Here is a 24,592-nt window from a genome sequence, read left to right on the forward strand (position 1 = left end):
ATCAAACAAAGACAACATGGCCCTCTTAGATGCAAGTTTCCGCAGAGAGTTTTAATTTGTTCAGCCTTACACCGAGATGAAGTCTAGGAAGATATTTTGGGAACATGGTCTGATTGTTTCTTAGAATAACCATTTTCGTGTTTGGATCATTGTAACAAAGCAAACACTCCTTTTTGGAGGGAGATATAAAGTAATTAGGAGCTACTTTTTCGTTTTGTTTTAATGTGACCTCTGTTATAGATGTTTTTTGCTGCCAAATTTAAGACTGCCATACCCACCTTTGTCCTGTCCTTTTGTGTTTTGTGTTTTGTGTTTTGTGTTTTTTTTTTCCTCTGTAGGGAGTTCAATTCATCCCCAATCGGACATTGTCATCTTTCATATTCATATCCGAGTTATCCGCAGTATGGTAGCTTATGGTAGCGGGGCGGGCTCTCTACATGTTAGACTGTTCTATGCACGCAAAAGAAAAAGAGAGCGAAGCACGCGGGGGTGGGGGTGGGGTTTGCGAGCGAAGCGAGCAAGAAGAATCAGTCCCCACCCTTACCAAGTCAAGTCTTCCAGAAAATAGAGGGCCGTGAACAGTCTATCACATGCCGGATGGCCGGACATGAAGAGAGCATCAGATTTACTCTGCTCAGTTTTGGGAGAGCCATGGAGGCTGCTCGTTGTCAACATCCGTGATCTAAGAATTGCTTTAGACTGGTCTCCCAATAGTAAAATATTTTGTTTCCCCGGGCCCGCCGATGGGAGATCGCGTGATTAAATGCCGTGACGTATAACGTGACGCACGAATGAAACGTAATTCCATTTCGTTCCCAGATTCTCCGCGGTTGAATTAATTTCACCTTTCACCGGACCCTGTTGCCCTCTTAGTCTTGCACGCAAAATGTTTTACCTAATTTTGTACGTAGCAGGTACCTTGGTTGTGCTATCGTTACTCGTGGTATGTATTTTTGCGGTATACTTGGCTCATAAAAGACGTAAATTTGCCCACATCCCAAGTCCACCGATGTCAAGGTAATTAATAGTTTACGATGTAGCATGTAAGAATTACATCAGTTGTCCGCTTGATTTGCTCTCAAACTTTCCGTGCACACTTGATGGGATCACATATTCTGCATTGCTTTAAGGTTACTTATCAGTCAAAACCCTTTCCCTTGATGTAAATGGTACTACAGTAATTTCTGTTAAACCATTATTCGAACAGCAATCATTGATTCTTTGGTATATTGTGCATATTAATGAGCAGATCAGTTACGTTGTTTTCATTGTTATTGTAGTTGTTTTTCTGTCGTTTTTTTTTCTTTTTTTTTTTTCTTTTTTTTTTTCAATAGCAGCCTGGTTATTATTTGCATGTACTTAGAGTCTCTTAGTGATTCTTAAGAATACAGACCGCCTGGATTGAGGGGCCAGTGTCTTTCTCCAATCATCACAGATAATTTTGCAAATGGGGGTGAGGGTTATAGTAGGAGGAGAAAATTTTACCCTTTGCTTTTTCTTGTGTTTCCTCTGAAACGCCTCACCTTTATCTCTTCCATGTCTCACCTTACGTACTCACCTTACACATTATCCCTTACCATTCCCCCATCATCTCAAACCCCCATACCCCACCCCTTCCCCGACATCCTTCCCCCCAGCTTTCTCCTTGTATTTTTTGTTTTCCATATCGAACAAATTTGAAACTGCAACATATACTGACAGGGATCTTGAATAATATTTTCTTTTTGTTTTTCCTTTATGAATATTGTAGTTTCTTTATGGGCCATGTGAATGAAATAGTCTCATATCGTCGTACTGGGAAGCATAGTCATCACAAATTTCTTGAATGGTGGGTCAATTTTAATAATAAAATTATAAATAAATAAAAACTGATTATTAAAGTACTGAACCATGGGTAACTAATTAATGTCAGTTGTGAAAACTGCTAACAAAGTAGGCCCTGTGTCGATAAAATAAATACATAGATATTGAATACATACATACATAAATAAATTGATAAATTAATAAATAAATAAAAGAAACCTTTTATAGATTGAGCAAAAAACTAAAAATAAAAAGTTAAAATAGTAAACAGAAATGGCTTTAAAAAAGCCAAGTATATGTAGTTGAACAGCTAAAAGTATTTGTTAAAAGTCACAGATCCTTAACTTATTAATAATGCTAACAGAATGCTAATTTTGTAGGATCTAACCTTACCCTATTACTGCAGATATAACATTTAGCTATTTCTCTTCAATCTAGACAAGAAATCAAGAAACTGAGGGTCATAACTTTAAGAACCTTAAGGAAAGAACAGTAACTATTTTGAAACCATAAAATTATTAATAAAATTGATTTTTTTTTTTTAACTCACGGGGTCAGGGGGGTCATAGAAATTGTTAATCTTCAAACAGGAGATGGTCTGACTATTCGGACTAGCCAAGAAGAAGTTAATTAAAAGTTATTGTTAAATTATCATTTTTCGAATGCTGGGTAAACTTTTCCTTGAACAGAAATTTATTAATTGAGCAGTCTATTATAAAATTTAAATAATGTGTTTATGCAATGACTGTTGTTTTTTTACAGGTATTTGGAATATGGCAAGGTGGTGCTTATTTGGTTAGCTCATATGCCATTTGTTTTAGTTGGTGATCCAGAAGCCGTTAAGGTATGCAGAACGTACCTTCAGAAGAAAAATATACAGCCGGTCTTAATTGGGCATCAGTCTAACGCCAGTAGATGAAATATTTTGACTCAGAATGGGTAATTCCAGAAAATATCCATACCCTACCACAGACAGCATGAGCATTTTAAACCCCCTTGCAGGGCTACAAATAATAAAAGGACACCATCTTGGTCAGACAAAACAAATTGTGGTTGGACATCATCGAAAAAAGTAAGATTTACTCATGGTAGATTTTTATTCGTCCTTCAATTCCCACAAAAGGATTTACGATGAAAAATTATCCACTGCAGACATTATGTCCCAGCACAGTTGGGATTTCATCAGACATGAGCAAAATGCACACCTAATTTCTTTCTTCAAAAATAGTTGATACAAAATACCAGAGAAAAACTTACAATTTACTTGTCTGTTTCGCCTTACTCCTTCTGTGAAATCCAGTTACTACCGGACAGCATGATAAAAACTGGCAAACGCAGCACTTGAAGCTACTTGACAAAATGGTGCCGGAAAACTAAAGTGATCGCAAGGGAGTCGCAGTGGCCTCGTGGTTAGTGTGCTCGTTCCCGGAGCAAGCAGTTCACATTTGAGCCATGGCCGGGGACACGGTGTTGTGTTCTAGGGCAAGACACTTAACTCTCACAGTGCCTCTCTCCACCCAGGAGTTATAAATGGGTACCAGCAGAAAACCTAACAAATTGTGGGGGAGTGACCTGCGATGGACCAGCATCCCGTCCAGCTGCAGGGAGAGTAGAAATACTCCTAGCCACTTCATGCTACAGAAACCAGGATAAGCTCCGGCAGCTACAAGCCATCGGCTCCAAGGCTTCACTTTGTGTTGACACAACAGTCACTTGTTTTGTCTTTTGTAGTGAAATATTTTTCGCATAGTTTTGCATAAGCGATCTTTGTTTCTTTCACAGCTAGCATTGATTGAAACTAAGAACATTTTTACACTTTTTCACAATACTAATTTCTCCTATTGTCTTGAACAGACTGAGAGGGAGAATGGGAAATCTGGTTTGAAAGTCAAAGGGAACCGAAAACAGCAGCAAAGCTTTATGGGTGCACAAAGCATCTTGGGTTCCCCACTTTTTTCGGCCGAAGTGTTTCAATTGGTGCAATTCCGTTATGCGCTCACTCACCCACCTGATTGCTAACACCCGCCTGATCGATTTTTATCCTGCTTCCACGATCGGTTCCTGCTTAATTCACAAACTGGAAAAGATATCAGATCACAGATTTCAAGTGAACTGCTTTCGCGGTCTTCCCCCCTCTGGAGTTCAGAGCTGAAACACACCCCCCCCCCCCATGGGTTTGATTCGGTCCAAGAACCCCCCTCTCCCTTAGAATTCCAAGATGCCATGCGTGCTATTGGTATGGATATTTTCTGGAATCACCCAATCTCACCCATGTGGACTAATTTCTCATGCACAAAATGACTAATTCACTGTTGTTTCCTTTTATTTCAAAGGATGCTCTTGTAGTAAAGAATCTTCCAAAGCATCCATTATCCTATGCAAATCTTTGTTATCTGTATGGACAAAGGTACTTCAGTTTGCCTTTAGTTAGTTTTAAAGGTATAATTTTGTTTGCACAAGTTTGTTTCCCAAGTTTCTGTACTGTTCAGACATATTAATGAATTATTTCACTGAAAAGTATCTTTGGCACCAGAACATACAGAACAGCCCCACCAATATTTTTGTAGTTTATGTATGGGAATTGATCAGTTACATGGCAGTTACATACATGGCAAGTTGTTGACTTACAACTGTATTAGTTCTAATGATTTATTAATTAATTCAGCAGCGATTAAAGTAAGAGATAAATTTCTAGTTTAATGTTTTTAACAAAACAAGAGAATGTTCTAGGGAAATTCATATTTAAACAATTTTTCCCAGCAACAGTTTTAGAAAAGCCAAACTAGGTTGTTTGTCTGTTTTTAATGCTTGAAATGGTGGGTGATTGACAACTTGAAGTTAGAAAAGGTAAGTGTCAGAGGGACTTCCATTTAAAAGTGAAAATGAATTTGAAAATCAAAATCCGAGGCCTTGTTAATTGAAAGTCCATGAAAAGTACATTCATTTGGGCCTTGAAAAACCTCTACATTAATTTTTTATTGTTTTGCACTGTTTGGGTAATAAGGCTAAAAAGCTGCCCATGTGCAGCTCATACAAAAAGGAAAAGATCTTAGCTCTTCGCGAATATCCTTCCAGCAGTTTCAGAAAAAATGCATGTGGTGCCACATTCAACAGGTATTTTTCAAGTGGAATGAGTCCTTGAAAAATTGGAATTATGTTATGGAATGTCCTTGAAGTGAAATTTAAGGCCAAAAAGAGTAACTATAAACCCTGTTATCGAATAATTTACCACATATAATTCACTACTACTGAGGTATTTTTTCTATGTATTTAATTACTGTATATTCAAGGTAAGACTCTGACAGATATCTTAACATAATGTACTATAAAATCTATACTCTAGGCAGCTTATGCAATGGATTATTCCATTACAATAATGTGTTGTGTTGTAGATTTCTTGGTGATGGATTGGTCACCAACATGGATAATGAGGGTTGGATAAAAAGACGAGGAGTATTGAACCCAGCTTTCCATCGCAAGTAAGCATTCAATTGGCAAAGACAATCTGAGACATATTTGCCAAATTATACCCTCTGAAAGGGGTAACATGAAAACACTAACCCCTGAGTCCACAGATGCCGGCCCACTATGGACCAGTGAAATGAATATAATTATATAATAAATATACCTATTTTTAATAATTATACTAATAATGATTCTACCAAATCATAACATATATGTGGGTTCCCATGGGATGTGCATGTAGCGCCGTGGCTCAGGGCACAGATCATTTGCTGTTGGTGAAGAGCTCTTGACCTTTTTCATTTCAAAAAATGCCTTGCACCCAAGCCTATTAGTTTGCTTAATTTTCAAAGTGTATCACTTGAAATTTTGCCGACCTGCTTCGTCTACCCAGGCAACAAAATTAATACAGTTTAATTCAAATCTATTATTTTCATTTTATTTTTAGGGTGGTCTTAAAGGGGGGTGGGGTGGGTGGGGAGGTCTGTAGGGGTAGTATGTGGACCGGTCTGCAGGGTAGTCTGTGGACCTGATCTTTAGTACTTAGGGGTGACCACCCTCTGGGAGTAACTGTTTTTGGATTACCCGTCTGGAAGTTATTTTCAAGCAACAAACCATCTGCTTTCAAAATTCAACAACCTCGTGATCAGCTGATAATCTTGCTAATGGTTTCAGCTGCAAACTGTGACTCGCAGGATGAAATATTTAAACTTACAATAGTTTTCAAGATATCACGTTATGGTAGTCTATTGACTGCTCTGCCAAAGTAGATAAATATTGAGATGATGGCATTTGCTGTATAAAGATTGACCTAATAATACCCTGATATTTTAGTACAGTAACTCAGAAAGTATAATACCAGATATCATTAGTTGCCTAATAAGTATTAATTAATAGTTATTTTTTCAAGTATGAAAAACTATGGGCCTTTAGTGAAGGCCAATAGTTTTTCAAAGATTACATTCCAGAAGATATAAACAGCTTGTTTTGTATGTTATATTTAGCATTTATCCACTGAATAGTGATTTATTTCATTAGTCTGACAGATATTTTTTAATACATGTACATCCTTTGGAAAACTGGTACCTTTTTTTTAACGGATGTGTTTTCACTTGTTGTGTGTTGTTTCGTAATGGCATTTTGAGCCTCTGAATAACACAGTTGTTTCTCCGCAGTAGTTGATGAGCATTATGGCTACATGTCAGTAATTTATTGTAAATATTCATGTCCTGTTCTTGTACTTAGGCAAGCTGGAAATTCAAGGCTGCTATTTTTAAAATTAAGTTGACAAAGCACCCCTTCTAGAGGTTTAGCACTAAAAAATATTGCCTTGTTTGAAATCAGGAGCCTTAAAGAGCTGATGAGTTCTTTCAACTCCACTGCCAATCTTTTACTTGAACATCTTGGAACAATGGCTGATGGTAAAACAGAAGTTTGTATGATTGACCAGTTTGCCCATGCAGCACTAGACGTTATTTGCAAGGTAAGGTCTAAATAGCTAAGAATCAAAGACAGTAATATAAGATTTTTTTTCTGATGCTACTGATACGCCAGGCAATATGAAATGTTTGTCATGTGATATATAGTAAGGTCCTTGTGGCCTTTATCATCTCACAGGTTGCCTTTGGAATGGACATGAACATTATTGGTGCAAAGGACAATAAATTTACTGAGGCAGTTGAACTGAGTTTTCTTGGATGCGATGTGGCAAACTTTGAACGACCGTTTCACAAGGTATTACAACAAGCATAGCAATCAAAGTCTTAATAGTGACTATTGACTCTGTGGTTTTTAAGGAAAATCCATACCCCATGGTGGTCCAATCACCTCACCCTAACCCCTCTGGAAATTCCATTTTATCTTCTTACTTTCCTTTAAAATTGGCTTTTGAAATCTCTTTCCTCCCTCAGATTTTAAACATTCCTCAGGGTAGATATGGGTATTTGTATTTCTTTCTCCTCCCTTGACAGGAGATACTAGTCCATTGCACCCCCTTCACTTCCCTAAATTTGAATTCTCCAATTTTACCCTTGGGCTAAGAGAGGCAATGTCAGAGTGAAGTGTCTTGTCAATTCAATGACACCAGGCCGGCTTTTTTACAACGTTACTGAGTGTTAACAGTTTCCATGCATTTTTTTTTTTCTTTCATGTTTCAGTGGAATGTTTTCCAGTACCCTTTTCAGCGGCGTGTTATCAAGGCAGTCCAGTTCTTGCGTGAAACAGGAAGGAAAGTAATTGAAGTGAGAAAGAATGCAATAAACAAAGGAGAAGAGGTCCCCGATGATATATTACAGCATATTATTCAGCAACAAGGTTTGCTACCTTTTACCTGTTGCTTATCTCTTTTGTGACCAGGTGTCACGTAAGGTCTTTACAGAGCACTCCATACTTCCGCGTATGATCAGCCGCTCGTCGTACCTCGGTTCAAGATTTCCAGCCCACTTTGTTAGAACTTTTCTCCAGAGTTCTTTGGTCATTCTCTTCTTCTTCTCCCCTCGGGTGCCCAGATCAATGTTACGTTACAGTCATTTGTGTGGTCCAGTCCAGTGCCGTAGTATATGGCCAATCAGCTTTCATCTAATTCTCCGCTTCATTTCTTTATCCAGTGGTTTTTTTTCAGCTCAGTCTTTCCAAAAGCTCTTCGGTGCTGACATGTCACAGTTTATGTGACCTAATTGCATTGATAGCTCCATAATTTCATTACTTGATGTGGCTTTGTCCGGGAATCTCTTTGAAAGCTAAAGGAAACTCTAAATGCTTCAAAATATGGAAAAAGTGGACTTTGTCTTGAAATAAACCGTCGATAACTGGAACAACGATTTCAAAAAAAGCCCGACATCCACTGAACTGATTTGAGTAGTGAATAACAATCACTAGTAAATATCCATACCGGCTGATAGTTGGAAAATCGTGAGTTTCCTAAGAGTGTAGCTTTGTTTTGTTTTATTTTGTTTTTTCTTGTTCAATTATCGAAACAATTTTTTTCTACAGAGGTAGATCCAAACCTTGGAATGGAGGACATGTTGGATGATTTTCTGTCTTTCTTTATTGGTGGTAAGACACTATCGATGTAATTGTAGTTCAATCAGCTAATTATATAATTTGGCTTTCTTTTCGCCCTTTACAATAGTCACGTGTTTTTACGTTTCCCACACTTTTTTAATGATCAGGGTCGACCAGGAGGCCGAATTCGGTTCAGCTTTTCCGGCGCTTTACACCAGCGTCTATGGTTGACCGTTCGGATTTCACCAGCGTCTATTGTTGGGCCTTTCTCGCGCTTTACACCAGAGTTTATGGTTGAGCTTTTCCCGCGCTTTACACCAGCGCCTATGGTTGGACTTTTCCCGCGCTTTTCACCAGCGTCTATGGTTGGGCTTTTCCCGCCCTTTGCTTATTTCTTTAGAACACCGATTTTTGCTTTTCCTTTCGTTATACACTAGTTACTAAATGGTTTCGTTTTTCCCCACACTCTACATTAGCTCTCATTTGTCATTTCAGGTCACGAGACTACAGCCAGTTTGTTGTCGTTTTGTGTTCTTGAGCTAGGAGACCATCCTGAGATATTGGAGAGGTGACATTGCTTAGACAAACATTATTCGTGTTCCTAAAAGAAATGTCTTTCTCGCACTCGGAGGTACTATATTCTTCGCAAAAAGTCGCCCATTCTATTTTTTTATATTTGTATTTGACTGCTTGCTTAAACAGTCCTTAAATCCACAAATTTATGAATAAATAAATGAAATGTGAAAGCCTCAGAGATATTTTTGTTCTGTACTATGACATTGTGGCTGTGGAGAAGTAGAATGCAGACTGTATTGAAGTACAAAAATAATTCTCTTTCATTTATTGCTTCTTTTGTAGTGTGCTTGAAGAGGTGTTTGATGTGCTGGGAGATAAACAGAATGTTGCGTTTGACGACCTGGCTAAACTGCACCAGCTAGGACTGGTAAGGTGTTTTTTTTAGTGTTTTCATTTACAGGAAAATAAATATTTTCAACGTCCTTTCCTTTCCGTTCCTTTCCTTTCCTTTCCTTTCCGTTCCGCTCCGTTCCGTTCCGTTCCGTTCCTTTCCTTTCCTTTCCTTTCCTTAAGTTAAGTAGACACAAGAGAAATCACTCACCTTAGGATCGTGATCGCTATCGTTTTTTCTTTCAAGGGCCATTTACACTCACTTAATGATAACAGTTGTCCTTGTTGTCTTACCAGGTAATAAAGGAGACATTACGTGTACATCCACCGGCAGCTGGTACTTTACGAACTTCTGGAAAGGGCCAAAAAATAGGTGGATACAATATCCCCGCTAACACCGCCATAATGGTATAACTTACTTACAAATGTTTTGTTTGTTTGCTTGTTTCACCTTCAGTCACTGCTCTCACATTACATCTCGATGTTAGTTCTAACTGATGGTTGCTACATCAAAGAAAATTTTAGCTGCATGTGTGAGTTGTATTTTCATTGTGGAAACTAACCGGAGCGCAGTTTTTCATTACTGCATTAATTCTGCACATAAAATTCTGGTTTTCTAGCTCCTTAGTCAAGATATACCCGTCCTAAGTTTTGTTTCCTCTTGACTCTCAATGTTCCACTCTGCTCTATTCTTGCTAACGTTGGAAAACAATTATTAGATTCTCCATGCAGTTGTGGCTTACAAACTTAAGCTTAGTTGACTTTTTAGTGACTGTCTTAACCTTAGGAGGCACGGCGGCCTCATGGTTAGTACGCTCGCCTCCGGATTCAACAGTCCGGGTTCGAGCCCTGGCCGGGGACATTGCGTTGTGATCTTGGGCAAAACACTTTACTTTCACAGTGCCTCTCTCTACCCAGGTGTACAAATGGGTACCGGCGAGTTTAAAGCTGGGGGTAACCGTGCGATGGACCTTATCCCACCCGGGGGGGGGGGGGGGAGGAGTAGAAATATTCCTACTCGCTTCATGTTACTGAGATCGCAGATGAGCACTGGCCTGATGATGGGACACTTGGCTCGTATGCAGACTTTACCTTTTACCTTAACTTTTGGCTTAAAAGTGGAGAATTTTTGCAATTTAAGACGTGAAATGACGGTGGAAACTGCGCGCAATGTGTTTGACCTCTGTGCACTGTGAAGATACCCTTGTTAATTTGTAGGTGAGCTCTTTTGTCAGCAGTCACTCCCCTGAGTTTTGGACCAAACCAGAAGAGTTTAACCCTTACAGACTCGAAGATGAAGAACTTTTAAAGAGGTGTGAGAGTAGAAGTGATTAATTCAAGTAATCTTTCCCAGTGTATGACAGTTGCTTCTCTGACGAGTACATGACGATCAGTGAAATCTCTTTATGGAATACACTTGACCAATGTCCTTCTCGACGTAGTCAATCGCGGCACAAGGGCAGAGATGGGCCAATGTCAACTTTTTTGACGTCCTGTGCTGTACTGACAAAATTTGGGTTGTGCTGTGTTTGTAAATCAACTGTACCGGTGAATTAATAGACTGATATAACTGTTGGGTTGCATGTCATAGGATTGTTACAATCATGTGCTGTATAGTTCACACCCGCGACATGGCGACATAAACATAACGACGTACTGTAAAAACGATATTATGTCATTATTTTTGCAGTGTGAACATGCTGACATAATGACATAATAGCAACATAGCAGCATCAACATGACGACATAAGGAAAAACACTGATCTTTTCCTTATGTCTTTATGTCGATGTTCGCGTTCCCGACATAGAGCACTGCACCGGTAACGCAGAGGTCATGGGTTCGAATCCCGCTCAGGCCTGAATTTTTTTTCAGGCTTTAATTTCACAACTGCTTAAGTTGTGTATAAAAACTGCGATGATCAATCATGCCTTCATATCTTTCTCCACAGTTCAAATATATGATGTTTCATATATTCACTTGTATAAGAGGTTATGTCGTTATGTCATTATCTCGTTATGTCTCTAGTGTGAGCCAGGCCTTATTGAAACAAGGTCGACTGTTGATAAGTGGTTAAGTGGATAGTCTTGCATGTGTAAAACGAGTTCAATTTATTTCGTCCACAATTGGAGAAAAAAAAGGAAAAACCGGCAAATTATTCATTGCTTACGCTCAGTTGCACGAGTTTGAGCAGCGCCAATATATGATTTCGGTAGCCTTCCTGTTAACATCGTCAGAAAACGTAATTCACAGCGGGTTTTTTTTTTTCCGTTTTCAGGTCTCATTATACTTCCTTTCCATTTTCTCTTGGACCGCGCAACTGCATTGGACAAAACTTCGCGCAGGTAATTTGAACTCCACGTTTCAGTAATCTATCGGGTTACACTTTCGGTTTCGCACACAAGTGATCTGGAAACGATGTAATCTGAAGTGTGTAATCGTGTGGTATAGACAGCAAATGTCGTTTACACCTTTTTAATCATTAAGAGTATTCCTGGTTGACTAGCATTCAGCTCAAGAGGAGTACAGATTGCATCCTGACCTGAAAATCCTCCGGTATCCATTTATACTGTGAAAGAGATTGTGTGAGAGAGATCGTGAGTAACTGCGACGGAGACGCCTGGGGAAGCGTCGATTAAAAAGTTAATTTATATTTTACCTACCAATCTCGGGATACTGTAAAGTCGTTTAGTTTGTTTCGCTCCGTCAAAACTCGAAACTGAATATGGAACACAGCGTAAAATTCGAAACATAAATTTTAAATTTTAGCCGTTGTGGTTCACGTTCTCCGGACAACGCAGAATTTAGTCATTTATACGTTTTTGTTTTATAGAGGACGGTAAAGAAATGTTACAAGAATTATAACGCACGTGCACAGCCATTGTTTTGCTCATTAAATCTTTTGTTTAGCGACGTTCCCGTTCCCGTTGTCGTGGTGGTTAAGCTCCCTGGGTAGTATCGTACTCAAGAACACGTTATTTCAAGGACGCCTAGCTATTCGCATGTATTAAAAGCCTTGCATCTTATAGTATGTTCATAGCATGTTTTGGGACAGGGCACTGTATTTTTTGCTGTGCATCTGCTAGAAAATATGTTGGGAGTTAGTATTTCTCAACCACATGTAACAACACCCCTTCTGGCTTCATGCTATAGAAACTGGAAATAAATAGTCGGCAAGGAGCCAGTCTTGTCCAGAAAAGGGACCCATAGATGGACTAAACTGCGGGTACGAGATCAAACCAGTGACGTTTTCAGAGCCCTCGCAATTCATGTTGGTTTGAGGTAGAGAAGGTAGTTCATGGGACGACATTGAGATGAGTATGTGACTTGATAATTTGGAGGCTGCAAACTAGAATTGAAAAGTCGTTTCGTACTCGATCTCGTACTCAAAAATAAAGTCCCCTAAATATTACAACAGGTGCAATGGCCAATAATCGAAAGACAGCTGAATGTTGGACATACATAATGCGTACCAACGCTCAAGCGAAAAAACTGGTTCAGATAGTGGATAGCCTTGAGGTGCATCCCAGAGACATATTTTCCCTTTTTATTAATTTCTTTCGTCTTTATTTTCTAGATAGAAGCCAAGGTTCTGCTATCGCGCTTTCTTCAGACGTTCAAGTTTTCTCTCGTACCTGGTCAATCGCGCACATATCGTGAACGGGTCACGATTCGACCCAAAGATGGCGTGAAGTGTACTTTGACTAAAAGGCATTAGAGCATTATATTGCAGGGTGGTCAGGTTTAAGCGCAATTTTAATTTCATTTAATCTATAGGACTATGGTAAAGAAAACAAATATGGAGCTAACATTACCTCCACTAAAACTGAATTAGAATACGTAGCATGTGGTTTTCTTCGCAGCTTAATCTGTTTGACAGATTCTTTCACCATAGCAAAGATGCTTTTTCTCATGTACAATGCAAGTAATGCAATGGGACAAAATTTGTGCAAGCGATGCGCTAGAATGTTTATTGGTCAATATATAACGGCAACAAATCATTTAAAAAATTTTGTAACTCATTTCAGGGAACTAAGGGCTCCTTCTTCTCAACCAAAAATTCTCGGAACTTTTGAAATGGGGGCTAATGGTACAGAAATTGCCCTAGAAAGTTTCCGGAGAAACCGAACATTGTTAAATTTCCGAAGAGCGAATCATTCAAGTGAAAGTTCCGGAAATTCAAGCAGAACAGAAATTCCTGATAAGAAAATTTCGGAAATGTGGATATTGTGATTTGCGAGGTTGTACTATTTCCTGGAAACTGTGCAAAGCCATTTACCATTAGAAATTTCCGGAAATGCAAGCCGGAATTTTTGGTCGAATGGAAAGCGCCCGAAGTTTATTTTGTTTCCGAAAGTACTTATCATTTAATGTCATTCCAGCACTATAGGTAGCCACCTTAAATATCAGCCAATTCGTTTCATTTCTTCTTCCTCCTTTTTATTCTCTACAACTATTGCAAGTAGGCATGGCCAGACTGATTCATATAACTTGCAGAGAAAATACTAGTTCTAAATACTTGTTTGTGATCGCTAAAACACTGACTCTGCTTCGGTACCTTGTTTCTTGTTATTTCTACCATAGAGTCGGGAAACAATAAATTTACTCGAAAATACTGATAGGTTCTTCTAACACCTAAATATATGTTACAGTAATTAATATTCAAGCACTATATATTAATTCTGCTTTTTATACCATGCCATAGAAAATACAGCCAATCAGATTACAGGAAGTTTGTTGTATATTCGACGGTTTACATCCAACCTTCCCATCATGCGCCGCGCGTATGTCGCATTGATTGTGTTGCATGGTCACTATATTTTCAATGGCATGGTATAAAATTGTTATGCAACATCCTCTCGTGGAAAGGCTTAAAAGAATTAAAATCGCTCAAGACAATGCATTACTGGAAAAAATGTCGGACGAAAAATAACACCGTCCGAAATTTTAACCTTCCGAAATATTTATAGTACAGTATAAAATTTTTAAGTAGCTCCAAAGCTCTAAGTTTCCTATATGAAGAGAACTCTAGTTGAGACGCTGCTTGAGATACCTAACGGCTTGTATTATTTTCTAGTGGGTGTATCTTCAAAACCTTGAGGGTGCAGTAAAACTATCATTTTCTCAGATGGTGTTTCATACTAATTCGTATTTTGCTGGCGTAAATTTACTTTAGCTTGTTTCAGCACAGTGTCCGAAATGTTTGCCGAAACCTGTCCGAAATGAGACAAGAAGTGTTCGATAATTAGACGTCCCAAATAAAACGTCCGAAAAGTTTTGCAAGAAATGTATAGTACTATATGAGACACTTCACAACCATCCATTGGGTCATTTTTATCACAACCCGCTACTGTGGACCTCTGCTAATACGGACACCAAGTGGCAGTCCCGCGAGTGTCCACCATAACGAGATTTGACTGTATTTTCATTGTGTCTTGAGCCAATAAAGAATGTCTACGCCTCAGAAATTTGAAAACTCATTTTCATATAATATATTTTGCACGAGGACTCGGTTTGAAACAGAGGCACAAGGTCAAACGGAAATGGCCTATTCTACACGTTGTTCACGAGTTGTTTACGCTACTGTCGTCAGATTGTGTTTTTCAAAGTCGCGGATCAAGTTCATTGAGGTATAAAGGATAAGATCTCGAGAGGCGACAGGCCCTGCCCTCTTACCCTAGTCCGCCAGAGTGTTGGTTTCGTTTTCCCCTCTCGCTGAAGTCACCAGGAGTATAAACGAATTACGTGGGTTTTTTAAAAAACTTAAAAAATGAGTCACATTTGGAAAAATGAGTCACACCTAGAAAGATGGGTCACGCTTGGAAAAATGGGTCACACCTGGAAAAGCGAGTCACGCTTGGAAAAAATGGTCACACTTGGAACAATGGGTCACACTTTGAAAAATGGGTCACGCTTGAAAAAATGGGTCACTCTTGAAAAAATGGGTCACTCTTGAAAACGAAAGTAACATTTAGAAAAAAGGGTCACACTTGGATTAATGGGTCACACTTAGAAAAATGGGTCGCATTCGGAAAAAATGGGTCACACTTGGAGAAATTGGTAACACTTGGAAAAATATGTCACAATTAGAAAAGTGGGTCACACTTGAAAAAGTGGGTCACACATGGAAAATGGGTCACGTTTGGAAAAAATGGGTCGGACTTTAAAAAATAGCTCACACTTGGAAAACATTCACAAAAATCAGGTCAAGGGGTGTAGCATTTCAGTAAAATTATTTCTGTTACCACTGATTATGACTCAGTAATAGAGAGCCGTCAGACAGAAGCATAAGGCTATTATTTCACCTAATTTTTCAAATGTTATATATCTTTTTAGACTAACTTTCAATTCATATCCATTTTCACAGGGTCTTTTCACTTCGATTCACAAACAGGTGAAACTCAATATGAGATGGAAAAAGGTCTAAAACGGCATGTGAAAATGATATGAGGTTTCCACATGTTTTTTGTTTGCATTTAGAAATTCACCCATTTTTCACAGGGTAAAATATTTCGCTTGTATTTCACAAGCGAAATGATCTTCACATATTTTTACATTATTGTGTCTAGTGCTTTCGCACTAGACACAATGTAAAAGCGATAAAAAAAGATAGCTGCCTACTTCATATACGGCGAAATGCTCCAATAGTTTCAACGAACTCTCCTCTCGTGACAGACTACATGAACAGGAAAATCGCAAGTGAAAATGCGTTACCAAATCGATATGTCGCCGTTACTCGTCAGTCTGCTCGAGCGAGTGCCCGAGCAGTCAAAGCAAATATTTGTCCAATCCTCTTGCAACGAATGTTGGTGTCGCAAAGTCTTCGTGTTATGAATAATATTCTGAGCAGTGTTTTCTGAGTTGAAGTGTTCGAGAAGAAAGGGGTGAATATTTTTGCTTAAGGCGGTTTATTATCATCACTAAATCCAAGATTAGCGTCATTACGAATATTACCGTCCCTTCAAGAAACAGTAACATATTTACTATGCTACGGCTTTCGAAGTACTCGTGAAGGACTGAAATACTCTAAAAGATGCTTTCCAGTTTTAGATCGATATCAGCCCTCTAAGACAAACTGGATATCCATATTTGCTCTCCATGCCTTAGGACGAGTAACTTTATCATCATTGATCCTTAATTCATTTGGTTGTCGAGTTAAAAATATGGTTGGAGAGTTAGATGCTGATTTTATAGAAAGTAACTTTTAACTTCAGAAACAGTTCCTCAAATGTTTTACATTCACCTTCTTTCAAATCATTTAATTTTTTTCATAGTTTTTTTTTTAATAGTGTCTCTTTGTTGTTTTATGTTCTGTCGAGGTGTATTATTGTATAAAGGATAAAATATTTCAGTTGCCCTCATAGGTGGTTTTGGGTAATTAAATCGACATTCATTCTTTGATTTCTTTCTGCAGGTATAATCATGAAAATGACTGTGAATCTGCCTGTTAACCAGGTTTTTCAGTTCCGGGTCATTAACTGACCGTGGCAATTGACAAAATATATGTTATCAATTAACTCTAACAATAGCATAATCATCAACTCCAAATACTGGTGCATTTTCTAATCACATAAGTATGTGAATGTGAGGCGAACCTCGTTGCTGTTCTTCCTCTCTTTAGAACCAATGGGAAATGTTTCCTAATGCTAGTGCTTCACCATTTTTTTTCTGAAATACCTGTTTCCATATGTATGTTAGTTCATTTTGGGACATATTCATGCTATGGCACCCAGAAAAATATTAGTGGTGAGGGAAAATAACGACAAAATAAAAAGGCAACGAAGTATAAAAGTGGCAGAAAGAAACAACTGATACTGTACTTTGCATAAAAATTTATCCTGACATACCTGTTTCCATATGTATATATGTTAGTTCATTTTGGGACATATTCGTACTATGGTACTCAGGAAAAATTAGTGAGGGCGAGGGAAAATAACTGTTATTGCGTGGAAGAGACGACGACACATAAGCTAACCCAATGTTTTATCTCCACCTCGTGTGCTCTCTCTCTATATATCCCATAATGCTCTAGACTGGTGTCCAATCCCCTAACAATAATGACGAAATAAAAAGGCAACGAAATATAAAAGTGGTAGAAAAAAACACCAGATACTCCACTTCGCATAAAAAAAATTATCAATGAGCTTGTGCTATTATTGATAAAACCATTTCTTACATACGTCTGTATGGGGCATTCAAACAACACTACAATACTCTTAAAGCTTTTCAACCCAATAATAGGAAATTAAAAATAGCAAAATACAAAATTGCATCAATCACAACAAACTTCTCAGGACACAACAATATCTACACGTAAACTGTCAATTCCCCGTATCCACCCTGCACTAGACACATGTTCGCATTGCGGACCTATTTTTTAACAATCTACCGTGAGTGCTACCTGGGCACCAGTCTCAAGGATTAACCCCTGGAGGTTTTTAAAAACAATTTAGCAGTTAACGGCTGCCCTGCAGGGAAAATGTTTTACCTGATTTTGTACGTAGCAGGTACCTTGGTTTGGCTATCGTTACTCGTGGTATGTGTTTTTGCAGTATACTTGCTTCATACAAGACGTAAATTTGCCCACATCCCAAGTCCACCGATGTCAAGGTAATGTTCAGCATCATTCACTTGATTCGCTCTCAAACCTTTCGTGCACACATAGGGTCACATATCGTGTATTACTTTGGGTTCTTATAAAGCAAATCCCTTACCAGTAAGATTTAAAAGTAGTTCTTGCACAGTAGTTTCATTAATAATAAGTGTGGCTATCAGTGTGATAAACAACTAAGTTGTACAGTAGGAACCGTTACATTGGACTAGACTAAACCGAGTACGAGATTGAATACGGGTACGATTTTCGATGTTCAAACCAGTGACGTTTCCAGAGCCCTCCCTCTTCATGTTGGTTTGAGGTGGACTGCGAGCAGTCTCTGTTTTTCTCGAAAAACCGAAGAAGAACGAAGACTGTAAGCGTGGCGTGCGAGGGGTGAGCCAGCCGTGACCTCGCATATCACGCTCGCATGCTTAGACTGCACTTGAGTTGCGTTGTTCCATGGATTTTCGAGCCTTTCGTGTTGAAAATGGCCGCTTTTGCGGTGGTTATTCCATTCAGTTTCTGAATATGACATTGCCGATGTATTGATGAAACCAAGAACAAAATACCATGCAATAGACAAATACACAAATATATACTGAGGGTTCTATTGCCCATTTTAATTTTACGAAATAAGGCTCCCAGAGGTTATACAAGTTTTGTTTAATGTATAACCCCTGGGAGCCTTAATTCGTAAAATTAGAATGGGTAACAGAAACCTCCCTTATATGTGTGTGGGTTTGGACTCTCGGCTCAGAGCCACAGTTCAAAGCACGAACATGAATATGCAAATTCGAGTTTGTTGACCCCTGAATTAAACCCGTTCTGCCACGCGCTTCCATCGTATGTAAATAGGATGTTGTTCACCACAACAAAACAAGAGATGACGGCAAAGGCGTATTTTTAGCACAACCGTGGAGCCCATTTTTACTTAGTAAAAGGATAAAATGGTTGATTTTATTAACCAGATCAAGTTTAAAGGAACTGTTTAAGCGAACTGGACAATTTATATTTACGCGAACCCTTGACTCAAACTCTTGACTCACACGCGAAGCAAACTTACGTTTGAAATGCACATTTGCGTTGACCTGATGCGTCAATTTTGATTGGTTGATTAGTAATACGATGACCTACGCTTTCAAATCTACCCAGCGGTGTAATTTTTCTTGTGAAAAATCCGCTGGTGTGTAGCCCGGTGGTAACTCGGCCATTGTTCTTTCTTTACGTGATCGAATATTGGTCACAGAATTATTTTCTATTGAAGAAATCTATTGCCTGTGTATAAACAGCAGAATGGCTGCTTTAAGATTCTCATCTGACTTCCTGGAATTCGAACTTCTATGGATCAATTTCACAAGAAGAAAACAAAAGACAAAAGATGCCTCTCGAGCCCGTAAGGAAAATTTTAGTAGGTGGCTTCGTGTAGAGAAAATGATTGTTCCAAAAGGCTACCTATACAAAGCTGATCTTCTGAAATTTGCGCAAAAGACAAAACCAAGATTGACTGATTTGATTGAAAATGAAATTACTAGCTTGGAGAGTGTTGAAACACAATTTGGGCTTATAGTTAAGTTTTCAATCATCAGAAACAATAGATGGAACACAATTTCAAACAGAATGAGCCTGTCATTCTTAACATAAACAATGAAGCAATGATAAACGACTTCTTTAACCGCTTCATTGAAATAGAGGCATGGTCGCAAAGAGGTTCAGGCTGGGTGATTGAAGGTATTTTAGATGCATTTGTTAATGTTGCTCGATATACGAACCATTTCGCGGAGGAAGCTATTTTCCTCTCCCAAAAAAGTTACAAAATAAGAAAGCAATAACATCTAAAACAGAGACAATCAGTGCCTGAGATGAGCGCTACGTGCTGCTCTTTTCCCAGCTAAAAAAAGGAAAAACCCGCTAAGACCTAGGAGTGACAGTCTTAATTTCACAGATATCGACTCCCAACATCGGTTTCACAAATTTATAAGCTCGAAAAACAAAAGCTAAATCTTGCAATCAATGTGTTTGGCTGGGAAAATGACCATGTTATTGTTTACAGAATCAGCGAAAAAGAAGGCGCTATTCCACGAAACAAACTTTATGTTACTACAGCAAGGTGAGAACATCACTGCTGCACTACAGCTATGTGCAAAGGCTCACCGCTCTCTTGTATGACCAAAGCAAGGATTCTAATAGTAAACATTTCTGTTAACGTTGTTTGCATGGGTACACAACATAGGATCTTCTTGAAAGGCACAAACCTGAATGCAAAGGGTTCTTAAAAAAAAAAATCAAAGGAGACCTATGGTCAAACTCGTGGATTAAGTAATCTAGAGATGAAACATGTTGACGAACTTGTAATTATTGGTGTATTTTTAAGGACTGTTAAAACAAGCGGGGTTCGTACCACGCAAGGTCGCACTTATCTCAGAAAGCGTAGGCTTTTTTCGTTGGATTTCGTTGCCCGTTGCAAAATTGCAGCTGAACATGGAGTGGTAAAGGCTAAGGGTTCTTGGGTCACACAAGACACTCCTGCCAATAAAATTAAGAGACTACTCCCCCCCCAACCCCCCCCCCCCCCAACATACATACACCCAGATCTTGATGTTGATGTATGTCTGCCTGCTGGGAAAATTTCCATGTATTCAAGTTGTACGAGCTTACAGACCTTCTTCAGTGCATTTCACTCAAGGCTATAGGTAAGGTTTCTTATGAGACAGCACTTCTTTTCCAATGTGGAACTGCTTGTCTCTATATATATTGCACGTAAAATACATTAAAATAAGTAGCCTCTTTTGCAAGCATTTTCAGTGTTGATCCAAAACATCTGTCCACCCATAAACATGTGCTCCTACGAGCTCACATAGTGTTTCTTTCCCTTTGTTACCTTTTCAATCGGGAAGCAAAAGTGTAAACACAAGACAGGGTAAAAATCATTTAAGCTTATCAAAATCAAGTATCTGGGATTTTTTTTCCAAGTTTATGTGCATCTCACATTCCACTCAGAGTTCAGATCAATATACTAAAATAAACAAGACAAGTATAGAGAACACAACTTTAATCTAAACTTAACTCGATGTCGGTTGAACGTGGACTACTCAACATGAAAAACGTAAGTACTATAAACTGCAAAGCTCTAAACGAAGGTCCAGCTTGATTGAACATTGGATCTCACAGGAGATCTAATCAGCCAAACTTGAAAAGTAAAACGATAATACGTCAAAGACTACTGCAAGGCTGACACAAGGTATATTTAAAACAATATTTCGGCTGGCCTCAGGTTTAGATGTTACTAATTATAAAAATGAAATTACAATATCATATAATGGTGTCGGTGTTTGTCCTGGTTTCGTTCGTTGAGAAGTGTTCGTTTCGCTCATATAAGTTCATTAAGGTCCTCGAGTAAGACACATTCTCATCAAAGCTTACCACATTAGTAGGTCACTTTCCAGCAAACAAGTGCTCATCTCCTGGTCATTTTGAACGCCTGGACGAGTCAAATGCTCATGAAATTCAGCGCTCAAGTTGGCCGTAGTACTAATTCGAACATTCGAAGTCAACTCCACTTCAATTTAGCGAAATACCTAACATTAATGGTCGTGTAAAAGTTACAAAATCATCAATTCGGGCTGGCACGATGCATCCTTTGAGTAGTAACCGCGCAAACGTGATAGCGAGGCTCGCGCTGACTGCACGGTTACTATTCCAATATGGCGTCGGGCTCGGTTACTAGGGAGCTTACGAATCGACGACTTTTGCACGACGCCGCCGTTAGATTGCGTGACATGCTCACTGCGCATGCGTTTCTGAGCACTTCCCAGCTTCGCGCCAAAGTCGACGACGTTGGTGAGAGCGATTTGCCGGCGTCTTGGAAACAGGAGGCCGTGAGGTTAGTTTTCAAAGTTTTCCCTCGATACTTCGGGTATTTTTGCCAGATAATTTAAGTATCACATTAGAGGCATGTCCTTGATGTTTGATTTTAATTTTATTTGCCTGTTTTCGTTCAAGAAACGACCTTCTACAGTGCCATGGCGAACGCTATGAGTTCAACCAACACTGAAAGCGGTCAAAGCACGACACGGTGTGAATGAAAAGCAAATTGCTGTATGAAAAATCTTTCATTTTAATCACGCTTCACTGACATTTTTTGGTGTACAATGAATTTGAAAGGACTAAAAGGTTTTAGCATTCGTGTCGACAGTTAGAAACAAGGACTAGATAGCTCAACTAGAGAGCTAGGCGATTTTTTCCTCTGTTGTTTGGAGTGGTCTTATAGCCAGCCTAATCTTTTAGAACCCAAATTTTTCTCGACGTACAGCTGCGCTTTCTTTTCTGCCATGCTAGCACATTTTGTTGGTCTGTCTTGAGTATTTTTTTTCTCGAGCTCCTGAGACAATAAAAATTTGCCGGTCGCGCATAAACGTCGTCGTCTTTACTGCGAATCGTAAATTCAAATTTCTACAGGACGACGACGCGAGACTATAAGGTGACCCAACGGCGCCGTCGTCCGAAAGTCGTCGATTCGTAAGCTCCCTACTATTCCAACATGGCGTCGGCCTCGGCCGCTCTCGTTCGGGCCCACTAATTACGAACAGTGTCTACACCTGAGTGAGTGAATGAGTGAGTGAGTGAGTGAGTGACACATTTGCATATCGGAGTCCCCGCAAGAAACACGTTTCTACGTTTCGCGTATCCACGAGTTTAAAAACAAGAACAGAGCTGCCAAAAGCGCCTTCCTAATATACGCAGGCTTCGAGTCTTTGTTAAACAAAAATGTATCAATTCCTTCATCGAGCCAAACTTTGCTCGTTAGAGACTAAGAATGGTCAATTGGACCTATTTATGGCGAAAAAGAAAGTTTTGGAGAAAATTTGTGCTTTTCTTTAACCCTTTGAATACCAAACTTTCGCCAAAAAATACCGTTTTTAACCGTTTAGTCAGGTTTTTTAGCTGCCACGACGCTAAATAAGCCTAAGTTTTATTGAGAAAGCTTTTTTTTTTCACTAAAAGGAGAGATTTTTCGAGGATTAGGTACAAAATTGAACACGATTTCAATTCCGGGCATGGGCATAAGCCAAAATTTGGATATTTTTTTTGGTAGGAGGGGTGCATTAACCGTTCTCAATTTTGTTTGTTGCCCCTTTCCATTCTGTTTTTATCGGCCCTTTTACACTGGCTACCTTTTGCGTTGTATGTTCTCTCTAGCTACCGTGAAACGTTGGATGTTAATTACGGGCGAAGCCTAGCAATGGACCTTGATCAATCATAGGCGTAGTGGACCATTTTACCACCGTTTTTGTACCACAACTGATAACGTTGTTTTTCGATTTGCGACGTCGGAATGTCGTCAATATCTAAACCTGACCATTGTGCGGAAAGGACTAGCCTAGTACTACTACCTGCTTAATATCTGATGACATTTAAATTGATGACGTCACAAGTGGTACAAAGAACACGACCATTAATTAAGCATATATGCGTAGTTGATGTTCAAAGGGTTAAGAAACATCCACGGCTGCGATCTGCCAAAAACTCAAGAAAGTTTTGCCGTAAAAACAAAGATGCATGAGGCATGCGGGTTTGCTTATACAATAGTAAGAAGCGACGTTGAAATTTTCGGCCCTGTTAATACAGGGGAGAAGACGCAGTTTATGTGTTTTTGCAATGTATTTTAAGGGATGAGGCAGCAATTCGGACGGATTTATATTTGCCAAACAAAAAGCCGCTCTTGATGACACCTAAGTATTGGAAAAGCACAAAAACGCAATTGACTGCCATATTTGTAACAAAAGTTTGGTTAAGGATCTTTTCTTGGACTCTATTTCTGGGCATGACTTTAACACTGGCGGTTATTGCGGCCAAAGTCACAAAAGATGTTATTACGAGGCCATCCGAAAAACAAACTTCATTGGCCCACGAAGAGAAAGAAATGTAAGAGATGAAATAGACCAATGGATTGCAAACAACCAGGAAACATCTTTGTTCTGCGCTGAGCCTTTGTTGATGCAAAACCCCAAAGACTCAGTGAAGGACCATTGTCACATTACAGGAAAATACCGCGAAGCAGCGCATAATGAATGTAATTTTAAGTTCAGATTGCATGCAAAAACGGTGCCAATCTCGGTTGTATTTCATAACTTGAGAGGTTATGATGCGCACCTTTTGATGCGGGCAATGCCGAGAGTGCATGACCCGGAGAAATTCAATGCATACCAAACAACACGGAAAATTATGTTTCATTCTCACTGCGAAATCTTTGATTCATCGATAGTGTTAGTTCCTTGCTGAGCAGTCTGGATTCTCTTGTAAAAGGCAAAGACGTTAAGTCTTTCAAAATAACAGAGAAAACGTACAAAGACGAAGAAAAAAGAAGGCTGCCTTTGAAGAAATAAATTTACCCGTACGAATTCATTGATTTTTTTTTTAAGATTTAGTGAAGCAAAGCTGCCTGCAAAAGCTGAATGACAAGAGCATTACGGAAAAAGAGCATGAGTACGAGCAGAAAGTTTAGGAAGTATTCGGGTGCAAAAACCTTGGTGACTATCACGATTTGTACGTAAGCACAGACGTGTTGCTCTTAGCGGATGTTTTCGAAAACTTTAGAAAGGTATGTATGGAAAAATACGGGCTGCCGGATCCGGCCCATTATTACAGTTCGCCTGGCTTGAGCTGGGATGCTTTTCTGAAAAAGACAGGCGTGGAGCTTGAGCTCTTGACAGATCAAGACATACACGTTTTCATGGAGAGAGGAATGAGAGGAGGCATCTCAATGGTGAGCAAGCGCTATGTAAAGGCGAACAACCCGCTGGTTGAAGGACATGACCCAGGCAAAC

At 39.2% G+C, this 24,592-nt stretch overlaps 2 protein-coding genes and 1 long non-coding RNA gene across 4 annotated transcripts in view; all 3 read left to right on the forward strand.

The window, feature by feature from the left end:
• Window positions 1-69: 69 nt before the first annotated feature.
• On the forward strand, window positions 70-14,640 carry LOC110047750 (cholesterol 24-hydroxylase-like). 2 transcript variants are annotated; one of them, XM_089282301.1, is made up of 15 exons: window positions 70-1,017; window positions 1,751-1,828; window positions 2,566-2,647; window positions 4,137-4,210; window positions 5,196-5,282; window positions 6,610-6,748; window positions 6,883-6,999; window positions 7,422-7,578; window positions 8,257-8,319; window positions 8,764-8,836; window positions 9,127-9,211; window positions 9,472-9,582; window positions 10,393-10,487; window positions 11,451-11,517; window positions 12,750-14,640. In XM_089282301.1, the coding sequence occupies exons 1-15, from the start codon at window positions 887-889 to the stop codon at window positions 12,888-12,890; spliced, it is 1,500 nt and encodes a 499-aa protein (XP_089138427.1). In that variant the 5' UTR covers window positions 70-886; the 3' UTR covers window positions 12,891-14,640. The 2 variants fall into 2 exon arrangements, with proteins under 2 accessions (XP_089138427.1, XP_089138428.1); XM_089282302.1 differs by lacking the exon at window positions 1,751-1,828.
• A 2,964-nt stretch (window positions 14,641-17,604) lies between these two features.
• The window catches only part of LOC110047751 (cholesterol 24-hydroxylase-like), a 29,893-nt gene continuing 22,905 nt past the window's right edge, over window positions 17,605-24,592 (forward strand). Inside the window, exon 1 of the mRNA XM_089282317.1 lies at window positions 17,605-17,782. Within this exon, the coding sequence (XP_089138443.1) occupies window positions 17,652-17,782 (131 nt within the window). The 5' untranslated portion in view covers window positions 17,605-17,651. The remainder of the gene's footprint in view (window positions 17,783-24,592) is intronic.
• Window positions 21,456-21,894, forward strand: LOC149116400 (uncharacterized). The gene is made up of 2 exons (XR_016205402.1): window positions 21,456-21,648; window positions 21,768-21,894. It is a non-coding gene; the product is annotated as an uncharacterized LOC149116400 (long non-coding RNA).

Source organism: Orbicella faveolata, unplaced genomic scaffold (assembly GCF_042242905.1).
Source record: "Orbicella faveolata isolate gen_17 unplaced genomic scaffold, um_ofav_v1 contig_12, whole genome shotgun sequence".
In the NCBI taxonomy this organism is placed as follows: Eukaryota; Metazoa; Cnidaria; class Anthozoa; order Scleractinia; family Merulinidae; genus Orbicella; species Orbicella faveolata.

Bases quoted from the DNA above. Each gene is read 5' to 3' on its own strand.
- LOC110047750 (XM_089282301.1), top strand. From the start codon at position 887: ATGTTTTACCTAATTTTGTACGTAGCAGGTACCTTGGTTGTGCTATCG. The intron at 1,018-1,750 runs GTAATTAATAGT...TGAATATTGTAG, and splicing joins CCAAGTCCACCGATGTCAAG to TTTCTTTATGGGCCATGTGA. The intron at 1,829-2,565 runs GTGGGTCAATTT...GTTTTTTTACAG, and splicing joins CATCACAAATTTCTTGAATG to GTATTTGGAATATGGCAAGG.